Consider the following 14902-nt stretch of genomic DNA (forward strand, 5'->3'; position numbering starts at 1 on the left):
CTGCCAGAAATCAGCTATGGTGTGAGGCAGAGGCCCCTGTGTGGCGATGTAAGATGGCTGGCGAGGGTCGTGATCAAACTGGAGGGGGAAAAATAGATACGAGAGAGCAGAGTTTGTAAGCTTTTTTTTTGTGCCGACTGCTTTTTTGAGGAAACATTTCAAGACAAAAAAAAAAAACCTGTACAGCTTTTCTTTGGTCAACATTAATAAAATACAACTGACAAAATCCATGTTAGAAAAATAACTGAGCAGATGTTGGATTGCATCAGAAAAATTTGTACTGAATCAGGTGTAAGTGGTACTATTCTGTGAGAAATAAAGGCTTTAGCTTTAGCGGATTACATGTTGAGAGCATCTATCTTGATACGTTATATGATAGAGGCTATTAGGTAATAATCAGAACTATTAATTAGATAAATTCATATGTTTCAGTTATCCTGTAACTATCAACATGAGCTTGAAATAAGAGACTGAGTGAATCCTTTCTCACAATGATGCTGGCGTTGATGTAATCTTGTTTGCTGGGGTTTACTTCAGTTTTCAGCTTCACACGCGAGTGATCGTCTGGAAAAGAAAAATAACAGGTGTCAAGAGGGCATGAATGAATGAATGAATGAATGAATGAATACTGCTGCTTTTATGATGAGTAAAAGAAAACCTCTAAAAGAACAGTGAGGGCAGTCAACATGTATCTGTCGAATCACTGAAGCACCAGAAATCATATAAAATAAAGCTTATAAAGCTTAAAACATGCATGTTTAAGTGTGAACCAACATGGAAGCGACTCGGCTTGTCTGTTTTTGTCCGCGTTACTGGCGTCCTGAGCCACCGCTACTGAACTGGGGTCAGCCTGGTAGGAGCACAGCGCCTCCCACTCCTTCTGAAGGCGGTCTTTGTTACGCAGGTGATCCTCCATATATGTCTGACGGAGAGAAAACATTAGTGTCTGCTCATCAAGGGTGATTTTCACAGCTGGAGTTTCACGCACCAGTATCATGTGACCAGTAGAAATGTCCATATTGGACTGGGCTGGCTCTTCGCTCCAGGATGGAGTGGAGCTGTGGGTGGAGGACGGGCTGTGCTGGGGGCCGTCACTGAACTGGGAGGAAACGCTACTGACGCGGGATGTGTCCGTTCCCCGTCGACCACCAGCACCTGTGCCCATTGCAGAACCTGCTATGCCGCTGCTCGCACCGCCCACGCAATCCTGGCGACACAGGGAGGACTTGGACGCCATGTGCTGCCGACAAAGCTCCTGAACCGACAATACAGAGGGAAGAGCGGTAACAACAAGATACCTCGTACCCAGCATCAGTAGAGGTTAATTCAGGAAGAGTGACAGATTCCCAGTTCCTAACGTTAGTGTTCAGAACTGATTAATATATCACCCTCAGACAAACCTCCTCCTGAGTGTGAATCTGGAATGTGCTGGCTCACCTGGTAGTCAAAGTGTGTCTCCGCTCCTGCTTCAGGCCCCAGGCCAAGTTTACCATTGGCTACTTGGTGAGCGTAGTGCCGGAGACAAGCGAAGGCCATGGCCAATACCAGCACTCCCCCTACCACTGCCATGGAAACAAGGGTGATGACCGTCCCGCTGGAGCCTTGGGAAACCCTGGTTACCTGAGGGAGACCCCGTGCATCTGTCCTCTGGAAACAACACCGTTACCAAGAGTAGTAAGAATGACATCAGCAGGGGGGAGGGAACACAAAAGAGAGCAGATAAATATTTGGAGGTACATCCATTAGTCAACATACATCTCAACCTATCACCCCTCCTTAGCTCTCCAGGTGAAAGGATGTGAAAAGGTCACTCGTTTATTTCCTCTCTAAGTGCACATGACAGTAAAATGGTCGCAGCGAGAGGCTGAAGTAGAGTAGTAAAGACACGGGGGTTTGAGAGGTCACGGCTGTGCACTCTCGAAAGCCATTAAAGCGACAGCAGAGGTTCCGTGGAGATCAGTGGTCCGGGGTAGGATCAGTGAACCGGGGTAGGATGTGCCACACACCCACACAGGACGTTACAGACCTGTTCTTCACTTTTGCTCCAGTCTGTCAAAACAGCTCTCAGTGTGCCTCCAAACTAATTCAATGTGCCATTTTAATTTAAAAAAGTAACTTGTATTGGTGTCTCAACACACAGAGAATTCAGTAGGACACAAAGTGAATTATCACTAAGTGTCAGTGAGAAAATTGCAGCTGCACGAATAAAGCGAACACAGAACTGGATGAATACATAAATAAAAGTTAACCACGAAGGTACTGGCTTTTAGATTGAAACACCAGAGGCCAGAAAAAAAGGACACTACTTTTTCTAAAACTGTATAAAATCATTTACTAAATCACACCAATTATGATGATATAATATTTATTATTGCTCTTACTTTCTCTTTCTGTGTGTCTAAATTTTAATGTTACGTTAGTATCAGCTGTATCATTTTTTAAACAAAAAAAAACTGAGATCAAAAAATGTTATTGTAAATTAAGTAACCATAACTGACAAGCCTCTCTAATCATTAATGTCAAGACCATACACACACACACACACACACACACACACACACACACAAACACACACACACTCATCCCCCACATGCACCAGCCAGACAATAAGAATATCTGAAAAGCGCTATGCGTATGTGTGCTTTCCTGATAGTCATGCTAGGGTTGATTTTTATCCATCTGGTACTGGGAAAATCAGAGATACTGCTGGCGAGTCAGTGAAACGGGGAAAAGGTTAATGACACCTGTGACTGTTGCCATAGCACCTGGGAGCCACAGTAGGGGGGTGGAGGGGGACTGGAGAAGACAAAGCACCATGGCAACAAGTGAAATGCTGGTTGTTATGCTGTGTTAATTTGTTCTGGCCACTTGCACAAGCGGACGCATGCACACATGCGTTGTTGTGCAGGGAAACTATGAACTCATTTGTTCTGAAAATCAAATAATAATTTCATCTTCATAAGACTGACGTACATGCTGACTTAATATACTTGGAGCTAATCAGAGCTGCAAAGACTCAAACCTACTATTCTGAGACTGTGTGTGTGTGTGTGTGTGTGTCTGTGTGTGTGTGTGTGTGTGTGTGTGTGTGTGTGTTGGTGTGTGCATCATTTACCTCTCCAACACCAGTCTGTACAATTTTCAGACCTGTCTCAGACTCCAGGAAGTTCTTCTCAGACACTGTATGGAAAAAAAATGATGCATGTTTGATGACATGCAACTTGAGAAAGCAACTGTGAGTGTGACATTATTAGCACTCCGGTTCTTCTCTCATACAGTGTGTGTGTGTGTGTGTGTGGGGGGGGGCTGTTTGGTATGTGTGTGTGTGTGTGTGTATGTGTGTGTGTGTGTGTGTGTGTGTGTGGGTGGGTGGGCTGTTGTGTGTGTGTGTGTGTGTGTGTGTGTGAGCATTAGTGTGCCTCATTCGAAACTCACCAGCTTTAGCTGCCACCTCTGCAGCAGTCATGTTGTGTTCATTCTGGCGGACACGAAAGGTCAGAGCAGGACCCACCACACTGCAAACACACACGTGCACTTGTCGAATACGAACTAATTAGAGTAAAATAGTAAAAAAAAACAACAACAAAAAAACATTTAACTGATGTTACCTGATGTTGATGAAGCTGCTGGTTGTCAGGTGTATTTTATCAGCCAGAAGCTCCAGCAGCTTCACTCCATCGTACAAACTGAGCGGACTGGGAAAGACAACCGCCACAGCCACATTACAGTCCAGTTATTGTTGTCTACAGTCATTTATATGTACATGTGACAGTCATAAAACACTTGCATTTGCATTAGCATTTTTCGAGTGAACATGGAAATAAATCAGCAGATTAATCAATGATGAAAATAATCGTCAGTTGCAGCCCAAAGCATTTGTTCTACATAATAATTTGCTCCAAAGGAATAGATGCTCTTAATTTCCGTAGTTTAATAGTAATAAACACAAAGCTAACGCTGACCTCTGGTTGGTGACTATGTACCCGTACTCCTCTTTGGCCCCTGTAACCTCGACCAGTGGCGGCCCCTCCTCCTTCAGGCTTTGTCCAACTCCAGGGGCAGCCTGGGGAGGCCTGGAGGCAGGTGGGGAGAGACCTGTACTCTTAGCTGAAGTTGTGGCTGGAACTGAGGTGGAGGAGGGGGGATGAGGAGCATCAGGTGCACCGGGACCTGGGCCAGCAGGCTTCTCTGGTTTACTGGGTGCACTATCTGTTTTTACCACCTGCATCTATACGTGGGAGTGACAGAAGAGCTGTCAGTGTGTCATCGGAGTGTTATTACTAGTGATACAGGTCACAGTAGGAGCTCTCATACCTCTTTCAGGGTGACAAGGTCTTTTTCATTTGGATCTGTGGGGAGAAATAACAAATACTACCGTCAGACCTGATTCAGAATCGTTTAGTTTACTCTGGTGTCACGATAATAGCTAATACTAACAGTAGCTCGGACAGCGTACCGGTCTTATCTTGGGCCTGCAGCAGCTGCAGTATGAGGGCTAGTTTGTAGAGCTGCTCCTGACTGAGTTCTCTGGGGTCAACGCCGTACCTCTGTAGCACCCCTGACATCCTCTGGAGCAGGCCATCTGTCACATATGGCAAAATACGACACTATAGATTCTGTATGATGTTCAAGAGATGTAGATGTTCAAGTATTTATTGAAGTATTGTTCTTTCATTTTCTGCTCTTCTTTAACTCATAACTTCTTCCTTAACTAATAAACTCAGAAAAACCCAACTGAATATTAGTCAAAAAACATGCTCCACCAAAGCCAGTTGCATCATGACCGGTAAAAACATTTGCGGTTGCAGCATCATCTGTGAGGGGGAAACATTATGTGATAGGTTGAAAAAATACCGTGACCCTTTATAACTTAAAGAGGACATTTCTCCAGGTGAATTTGACGGAACGTGAAGAAGAAACAGTGGCTTTTCCATTAGAATATTCATTCAAAAATATTAGAGGCAGAAATATACAGTAAACAGAGACAGTTTTCCTCACCATTTTTTCCAGGCAAGGTGCTGTAGCCCTGAGGAAGCTTCTTGTTTTGAAGTGTTTGGTGCCTGCCTGCAGTACCGAGTCTCTCCTCTAGGGTGTAGTCGTCCACGTAGTCCACTGGGATCTGCAGTTCCAAGTCGTCATAATAAGGCAGACCTGCTGAGAACCAGCAGGTTAATATGGTATAGAGAGATACTGAAGCTAACAAAAAACTCTTTTACAAAGTGCGTACATAATGTCACCTTTTTATTTTTTAGGTATTTAGGATTTTCTTACCTGCAGGAGCCATAGAGGAGGAGCCTCGATGGCGATATGAGGGCTGCGCCAGGTACAGAGACAAGGCTTCCTGCAGCATCTGCCTGTCACGCTCTCGCTCTCTCTGATTGGTTTGGGACCATGAAGAGGGGCGGGCATAACCACCTCCTGCTCCAATGAGAGATCTCTCCATTTCATCTTGGTATCTATGCTGAGATTGGAACAGATATTATCATCAAAACTCACATGTTTTTGATGAAACCTTCGCAACAGATCTGCCATGATCAGGTTCTGTACCTGGTGGTACGTGTACGGATCAATGGAGGCCGTCTGCATTTGCAGTGGGGACTGAGGCGGCTCCACTATCATGTAGTCCACATATTTACCAGCAGGAGGCATGGACCCTGGTTTAGAGCTGTGGTGATTGGGGGTGTGCTGTTTGGACCTGGCAACCCAGAGAGAAATAGAGAGAATCAGCATATATGACATTAGCGTGCAGGAACACATGCAGGCGTAAACGCGGATCACGGATCACTAAATATCACAGTAGTATGGTGATACTTTGCCCGTCGTGTATTATGATGCTCTAAAACATTCCTTCAGAATCCTTTAGACAAGATTGCTTCTCTTTGACCTGTTTCATTAAGACGGTTTGCATATTCATGACTGAACAAGTAGTTAGTAGTAGATAGTGTCACATTACTGTACTGTTGTTGGATTATTTGCCACAGTAGCTGGGGAGCACTCACTGAGATGAGTGAGGAGAAGAGGAGTTTGGTTTCGGGGGGTGGGTCGTATGGGGTACTCTCTTCAGTTCCTTTGACAATATGTACTGGGTAAGGTTGTCTTGCCAGGAAAGACCTGCACACACAACCACAGCAATCAATGAACCTCACAATGGACCGAGATGGAGGTCACGTATCTTTCCTTTTCTGACAGCGCCCGTGGGTTTGACAACTCAGCTCATCATATTTTCACTGTTGAAATGATCAAAATAACTTCCATGAAAGAATATAATTTTGATCTGTTCATTCATGGTTACCTCAGACTGAAAAGTATTTTCTGGGTGATATGATGATAAAAAAAAACAAACCCACACAGCTCTGAAGTGACCAGAAAGAGAAAGACAAGATAGAAGTTATTCCCACTGTTCATTCCTTCATGGCCTTCAGACATAACTTGGTTCCACAGTTTGATTAGTTTGTGGCCATGAGATGTAACTTGTTTGCACAATTTGATCAATTTGAGGCTACAGGATGTAAAATATTCCCATGATCTGGTCAGTTTTTTTTTGGGGGGGGGGGGGATTTGCACATAGAACATCAGTATCAAGAAGTCACAAAACATGACGTTGACATTTCAAAACATGAAGCCATAGATGCAAATGTAAGATGTAAGATAAAACGACACGAAAATGAGACCAGCACATAATTAAACATGACTTCACTGGTGTTGGAGCAGATTCAGTGCTTTATGTCTTATCTCACCTTGCAGCATGAGCTGTTTGAGGACTTCCTGCATCCTCTTTAGAACAGGAACTGACACCTGGAACTGGACCCGGTCCTGCTTAGAGCCACGACACTGACCAAACAGCCCATCTGGAACACACACACACACACACACACACACACACACACACACACACACACACACACACACACACACACACACACACACACACACACTTCTCTGTGAATGCCTTGGCCTTGTTTTAACCACCTCTTTTTTTTTTTTTTAAAGTGACATGACCCAAAACCTACTTTCTATCTAGCTGCCTTGGTTAGCCTTGCATATGCGTGCTGGCTGACTGTCACTCGCTGTTGCACTCATTGTAACTGAAAACTTTTCTTTAGGTTGAAGCAGAAATTGTAAATAAATAAATAAATTAAAAAATAAAAATTCCGACAATCTTTTTTTCATGAAGTTGCCCTGATACAGTCATGCTGTCCTTTGTTGTGTGTGGCCCACACCACCGGTATGAGTCATGACACTGAAGTGCAGCCCACACACTTCATTCTGATTGTCACACTCCCCTTAAAAAGGGTCTGGGTTACTGTGTGTGTGCTTTATTTTACACACTTTAGTGTGAAATAGTTGCTAATCTGTGTTAGCCATGTGGCAACAGCAGTTTTTTTTTAATTATTTCCAACTTTTAGAGCATCATTTGTCCTTTGTGAAGTACTCGCTGAGGGTTATGTCATGGAACTGGGAAGAAATTGAATTCGCCGCTAAATTATGAATAATGGTTTAAAAGTCACCACTGGACAAATTCTTCTGTAAAAGCTGTAACAGTAGCTTCTGACAGGATGGGGACACTTCTGTCTGACTGCAATGCCCTGCTGCAACATCAGATACCAGAAAGATTCAGGTCAACACTTTCATCACACTAAACCGAGCCCTAATCCTAATCCTAATCCGAATTTTAACCTTAATTTAACCTCAATTCACACCTTAACTCTAACTTTAACCAGCTGCTTTTGGACCATTCTTTGGTCCCCAAAAGGACAAGACGTCCTGATGAGGTTAGTGTTCAAAGGTCTCCGATAGGTGGCAAAAAAAACAGTTATACACACACACACACACACACACACACACACACACACACACACACACACACACACACACACACACACAAACACACACTTTTCCAGACTGCTACAGTATGTGATGGGAATAAAGACCAAGCTGAGCAGACTCAGTTTATCTGGTGCACTGATGAGTCACCACAGTCTTTCGCTACACCAGCTTAAACTCAAACAAACCAGCCTGCAACAAGCAGGCAACAGCAGATTAGAGAGGATTTCATGTTTATTTTTTTTAAAATGTATTTATTCATAGCAAGAAATAATATATAACTCTTTCTGAGTGAGCGGACACATTAATAGAGAAAATTTCTTTGCTTTGTGAGGCCAACAAGCGAAAACAACAAATATTGACTAGAAAAACAGAGAATACAACATGAGAGAATACAATATTTTCCACAGTTAAACAGAAGTCAAATGGATTCCGCACATTGTATCTAAAAAATTCCTTCCCTTTATGTAAGGTAGAGTGACTGATAAAGAAACGCTACTAGTAACCAAAAAACAAACTGTGTGCCATTGTAAAAACCTCCGATTACCTGAAGGGATATCGAGTTCCCTTACTGCACTGGGATCCCTTCAAAATATACATGGGTATGCAGATATATCTAAATACAAATATACATGTAGTTTATTGTCCTGTTGAACCAGTAAAGCATTAGTCACTCCTGCTGAACTGGCAGACAGGAGGAGCAGGAGGATCAATGGAAGACAAATGGACGTAATGCAGCCATCTTGATTGCTCTGGGATCGTGTCTGGAGCTTGTTGTGGTTTCTGTTGAGACGGAACACCTCAAACGCAGACAAACGCAATGTTCCGGCTTTGTTCCAACCGTTCGTCCAATTGTAAAATGAATTGCAGAGTCGGTGTGACATCCCACATGTGCGAGTAGTGCCATTAAAGCCACACCGACCGCTGCACAGACCAAGTGAAAGAAGTGAATTATACTACAATGACAGTATAATCAGAGGGCATTACTACTCAATTAAGGCACATGTAATGTAGTTTGTGTCATTTATTTGTATGAAGTGTTAAAATTCTACCATCTAGCTTGTGGATGCATCACTAGCTTGATCAAAATCCTGTCTTATATTGAACATTGTATTCCTGTACACATTCTCACGCTCAGGACTGTTGTTTGTATTTTGAGGATTGATCTACCAGGACTATTCTCAACATTCTTTGAGTTGTCTAGTTGCTCTATCATTCGTGCTCTATATTGACTGTTGTACTTAGATGGATGATTCTCCTGCTGTGTACTTACGGCTGTGTGTATTTCCTTTTCCTTTTACATTGTTCCTGTTTACCTCTGGTCCCTTGGGAGGAATTTTATTGAGCAGACAAACACAGAAATACACTTATTTAACCTACCGAATATCTATTCAACCGTTTGGTTGAGTTGAATGATTTAAAGTTACTGAGTGTGTTAGTCGGCCTCCAGTGTGATTTCCTCTTTAGGCAGAAAATAACGACATCTTATGGTGGTTCTTTCTGTCACCTCCTAAAGCCAGAGGAAATTGATATGGATCCCACAATTCCAAATCCCATCCTCGCACAACACTGATGGAGTCACAGAGCTTTAGGATTGGTTGTCAAATCAATGTTACTTTATAATTCCTCGCATCACTAGTTTAAAAAAAATAAAAGCATGAAATATTCATAATGTAGCATATCCACTTTATCAACAGGGGAGCCAAAAACAAACAAAGAAGAGATGCTGAGCGGTGACCATTTTAGAATTCACTGGTAGAATAGAGGACAGGCAGATCCTGAGAAATGTCTGTCCTAAGAACCACTCATAGAGATTTTTTTGTCTTTCCCTTGCTTTATTAAAAAAGCAAGTGTAAATATTCGTACACTCATTTAGGAGCTACGCCTTATACAACAACCCAGTAATACATATTCAGGATTATTATGATGTTGAATTCTTAATGAATTTGTTTGAGAGATGTATAGATTTGTTTATCCCACTTACATGGAATATACTGACTGCATATATATTTACTAACTTGATAATATTCCTCCTCCACGACCCAATTAGAAGGAAGACACACAGGAAATCTTGTAGCCACACACATACACACACATACACACACACACACACACACACACACAAATCTACAGATGGACACACATCCTGCTCTGCTCCGTCCCTGCTCCCAAGATGCAAACACACACATCCATTTTGTATTCTGTCCACTGGATGTGTGCGCGCATGCGTGAATGCGTGTGTGTGTGTGTGTGTGTGTGTGTGTGTGTGTGTGTGAGTTTGTGTGTGTAAGTGCAATTCCCACCGAGAAGTGAGTAAGTGTGTGTGTCAGTGACTCATCACTGTATTAGCACATCAGCCGTGGGGGTGTCGACCCTGTTGTGATGTCAGTGTTGCCATGGAGACAGTAGAGTTGAGAGGAGGGGCTTGGGTAAAGACGATGAGAGGGAGAGGGGAAGGTGATGGTGTTTGATTTTCTTGTGCTCCCTTGAGCCAACGCGTGATCACAAAAGAACTGTGACGTAATAACAAGTTTAAAAGGGACAATATGTTTGTGTTTATGCCTGCTTATTTTTTAGCGTGTGTGTGTGTGTGTGTGTGTGTGTGTGTGTGTGTGTGTGTGTGCGTGTGCGTGCGTGTGTGTGTGTGTGTACTCACCATCGGAGCAGAACTGGTCTCTGGAGCACAGTTTCCTCTCAAACAGGCAGCCTAGAGTACAAAGGAGGACAAAGAGAGGGCTGACAGGTACTCGGAGTAAAATGTTTCACAGTAATTACCATGACAACAACAAATGCTCTTACTCACGTTTAACTGGCATCTATTTAACTCCTGACACACTCGTAGCTAACATCACGTGCTCCACTGAGGCAGCTAGAAAAACAAGCTCTCCAAACCTTCACATTACTTTTACAGCCACACTATTTTTTGTTCTATATGTAAGTAATACATTATGTTTTTATGATAAGACTTTAAAACATTTCCACATTACCTGCCTCACCCAAAAACCTTAAACACCTTAAACACGTTCTCCACCTTTCAACAGCTTGAATATTATTATAAATAAATAATTAACCTAGATAGTAAAGGTTTAAAACGACTTACTGAAGGAGAGAGAGGTTATGTATTAGCTACTGCGTGGAGGGCGTGAACGCAGCGTGTGTATTTTTAGATATTCTTTCGTAATTCACTTCTGCCCTCTCTGCTACTTCTCACTTTAGTTTTGTGAATAAGACCTGGGAGAAGAGAACGTGGGAATGAGCAGGTGGTTGGAGATAGATAGGAAACTAACACTGCAGGATACGCATGAATAAACTGTCTGCCTCTATGTGTTTCACTCCTCCATCGCAGCTCATTTTTTCCCTCCTGCTTGCCAGAAAATTCTTTTTGCGCAAAGAGACAAAAATATGAAAATGCACAGCACAGAGAGTATGTGTTTCAGAGGGGAAAATACGTAAGAAAGATTGCAATTTATATTCCAAAGAGGAAAGGTGATTGGCTGGTTTGCTGCATACTTTCTCATACACTTCTTTAGCCCTCAATTTAGTCTTCCAGACAGGAAGCGAGAACTCATGTCTATCGTGTGCCTCCTGTTGCTGTCAGTCACACTGGCTTGCAAACACTTTAATTCTAAAAGAGGAACACAATGGGGAGGCACAATAGTATTGGCATGTCATTGATATCAGGGGGTGTGTGACAGCTTCGCTCAAGTCTCTCCTTCTCTCCTTTCCTTCTTTGTCCAGGAAAAAAAACAAAAAGATAACATTAATTATTTCCAAATATTTGGTTAATAGAGAATAATATAACTTTTTGCAAATCGCAATCTTCACATGTGCAGTATGTACAAAATGTTAGTACCTGATCGGTTTATTTTTGCACGGATAATTTCCACGTCTGTAAATATCGGCCAGCAAGTAATCCACATTTGCGCATCCTCAGAACACGACGGATTACATGGAAGGTTAAATATGGTGGATGTGAGAAGATGTCGCGAATGAGACCCAGCGCGAGCGGTTGAACGTTCAAATCTGACGATTGTCGCTGCTGCTGCTGCTGATGTCTAACAAGTGTGAAGAACAAGATATTTTCAGGCTCAAGGACGCATGAGACACATTCAAATGTCAACAGTCCAGCTGGAGGTAGCAGGCATAAACAGACACGCTGTTTATGGAGACATTTAGTGTATTTAAAATGTAAATGTATGTGTTTATGCGTGATGAAGTATGCATGAATTAGAGATAATTGCCCAAGTACCGCTCACAGCAACAGGACATATCTGACCGTGGAACGACAGGCTGCAGAGACGTTCACTCAATCGCCTGGTGTTTGTTTGTTTGTGTACAGACGTGTTTATGGATCGTGAATCACATGAGCACTTGGAGGATTGTTGGCGCTCTCGAGAAGTGAGAGCAGCTTTACCATCCTCCGATCCAGAATCCTCCAGGTTTATTAGTTCCACTCATCGATGTTTTTCAGACAGCCGCACGTCGGGAGACAATGACGTCAAATTTGGAACACGAAGGCGTCACGGAAGAGAGGAAGAAAGGGTTTAATCTGCGGCTTCATTTGAGAGCTAATTTTAGTGGGTGAAAAATTATTATTCCAAGGTTTCTATACAACATGGGCTTCGGTCCAGAAATGCAGTGTGTCTGAATGCTGCTGCTGCTTCCCTTGTCTGTTCCCCAGGGGAAATATCCTGCTTCACAATAACATTACAGCGCCACACTGGAAGAAATAGATGATTTTGTTGGTGGTGGTGTTTTTGTTTTTGTTTTTTTAACTACAAAAACCTCAATGAACATGAACACTGTGCGAATGTTCCCTCACGTTCAGAGTAAAAGTATTGACGCTAAAAACCAATGTCAGACCACATTGCTCCACACGGCAAATCGATCAGCAATCAGCAAATTTATCAATAATGAATGAAACTGATTAGCAGAGTCAATGTGGACACTGGTATCAATAAATGACTACAGACCCACATCCTTACTGCCCCAGAGGTGCAGAAGTAAGGATTTATGGATAAATAAGACAGAGGTGTCTGTCCATGGTGCTGAAATCTCAGGAGGCGCTTGTCATTGTTTCACAGTCGTTGGTGCCCATTATTGCAATTTTTCCACATCTTTATTCAATAGAATGACTAGAAAGGACAAACAGTACTGTACAAAGGCACCAGCCTATTCTGCTCAATTTGTTATTTGTTAAAGCAAATTAAAAATGAATTGAAGTATATTTTCCTGTAAGAGCCCTGTTTGGCACTCTAGTTTTGACATTCTTTTTTTAAAAATTATTATTAATCTATTTCCTGAATTAGTTTGATCCATCAAAACCTGTCACCTCCTGCTTTCAGTTTCTAAAATCAAATTCAAGGTATTCTTTTCATTTTTTGTCCTCCTCAAGTGACAGTATTTACACCATCATCCCAAAGTAACAAAAGTACATCAAATGAGTCTTAAATAATTTATGGGACCTCTTTTTATTCATTTGCTCACTGGATTTTTTGGGGGGGCGAAACAATAATCCACAATTGTATTTATTTCATTGGTTAATTGTAATTGCCATGCGTGGCGTGGCGATCGTATTCATATTACCAGTCACATGTTGATATGAGGGTGAGAAAGTGATGGATTTCATTCTCTCCAACTGGAAGAAGCTACAGTTTGTTTTTGTTGCCCCTCTTCATTCACCCCCCCCTCCCCCCACTGCTGTATAATTTAATCAGACTGCCATCTTTCTCTACGGTTAATACCTCTCTATTATTTAAAAAAGAAAAAGAAAAAAAACCTAAAATGACCCCTTATGAAAATGACGGAGGGCTTTGGCTGCCACATGTGGAGCAGTTCTAAAGTCCTCAGACACACCTTGGCCGTATAGAGAACACTCACATCTGATCCCTGCCACCGACAGCACCATCATCATCATCAGCACCATCATCATCATCTCACCGTATTTGTCCGAGGCTCCGGGCTGCCACATCACGGTCAGGAGCAGCAGGGCTCGCCACGGCTTCAGATGTTGCATGATGCTTCTCAGGCAGCGTCGCAGGTGCAGAGAACAAATCTTCGGGGTTTTTTTTTTCTTCCCTCTTTTAAGCCCCCATAACGTCCGGAAGAGCCGCAGCCGCAGTCGACAGCTCACACCAGAACCTCCATGTGACGGTGAAACGTGAATGCAATTAATAAATGTAGCTGAAATCAATTAAGCGGTACGGCTGATGGCTGGCTGGTTGGATAGATGGATAGATGGCTAGAAAAACTAATTCCTCACGTTGAAAAGGCGGGGCCTGAGGAGGAGGAGGAGGAGGAGGGGGAGGGAGGGAGGAGGGAGGGGGGATTCACGACAGCACAGCTGAGAACATAACGTAGCATCTGAGGAAGCTGCAGGTGCGTCATCACGGGAGGGAGATGAGAGATGTGCAGACGTAGGTTGGCTCTGGACGCAATCATACGCGTAACCCCCCCCCCCCCCCCCCCACACACACACACACACACACATATACAGACACACACTGGTACCTGCGTGTAATCCTGCATCATCTTTGCATTTTTACAGCTAGTTACCAACAAATGAAGTCTGGCAAAGTAAATTGGAATTGCGTGTATATTACATGGACTACTGCATCCGGTGAATGGAAACGCATTTCCCAACCGATAAAAGAAACGTATTTAAAAATCAGGTTATGATGAAAAGTCCTCATTTTGAGATATTAAGTAAAAATAAACCACAAATATGAGCCAAAAGGAGAAATTACGAGCTGAGAAAAGTCATAATTTCAAGGTTCAATCTAAATGCTTTTGAGAAGAAACATCAATGTGATATAAAATGTCAAAATTGGTCATAGAAAGATCATAATTATGAGATAGAAAGCTGATAAAAAGACTTCACTGGAAGATACAAACTCAAAGAAGTGAGATCGTCTCAAAATTCTGAGTTAAAAAATAACCCTGCGACAATTCAATTCAAATTTAGAATTAAAAGACAATGGTTGTAAAGAAAATATAAATTTCTAAGGATTTGTGAAGATGGATCTAGGATGATATGGCAATTGAGCCCTGATACATGGACAGGTTTATTCTTATCAGT

The 14902-nt window shown here is 42.5% G+C and overlaps 1 protein-coding gene across 2 annotated transcripts in view; it reads right to left on the reverse strand.

Annotated features, from left to right (window-relative positions):
• The window catches only part of ptprna (protein tyrosine phosphatase receptor type Na), an 18576-nt gene extending 4473 nt beyond the window's left edge, over nt 1–14103 (reverse strand). Inside the window, exons 1-18 of one of the 2 annotated variants that reach the window (XM_086219938.1) lie at nt 13765–14103; nt 10481–10531; nt 6738–6848; nt 6000–6111; nt 5548–5695; nt 5272–5461; nt 4999–5151; nt 4457–4582; nt 4315–4349; nt 3963–4228; nt 3609–3695; nt 3436–3515; nt 3116–3180; nt 1438–1647; nt 989–1255; nt 775–922; nt 491–564; nt 1–78 (exon numbers count right to left, since the gene is read on the reverse strand). In XM_086219938.1, coding sequence (XP_086076064.1) covers nt 1–78; nt 491–564; nt 775–922; nt 989–1255; nt 1438–1647; nt 3116–3180; nt 3436–3515; nt 3609–3695; nt 3963–4228; nt 4315–4349; nt 4457–4582; nt 4999–5151; nt 5272–5461; nt 5548–5695; nt 6000–6111; nt 6738–6848; nt 10481–10531; nt 13765–13840 — 2277 coding nt within the window. In that variant the 5' untranslated portion in view covers nt 13841–14103. Of the gene's footprint in view, nt 79–490; nt 565–774; nt 923–988; nt 1256–1437; nt 1648–3115; nt 3181–3435; nt 3516–3608; nt 3696–3962; nt 4229–4314; nt 4350–4456; nt 4583–4998; nt 5155–5271; nt 5462–5547; nt 5696–5999; nt 6112–6737; nt 6849–10480; nt 10532–13764 lie in introns of both variants that reach the window. The other variant, XM_086219937.1, reaches the window with a different exon arrangement.
• Nucleotides 14104–14902: the final 799 nt, after the last annotated feature.

Source organism: Aulostomus chinensis, chromosome 12, assembly GCF_037954235.1.
Source record: "Aulostomus chinensis isolate RoL2024-O1b breed Wild chromosome 12, RoL_Achi_v1.0, whole genome shotgun sequence".
Taxonomy (NCBI): Eukaryota; Metazoa; Chordata; class Actinopteri; order Syngnathiformes; family Aulostomidae; genus Aulostomus; species Aulostomus chinensis.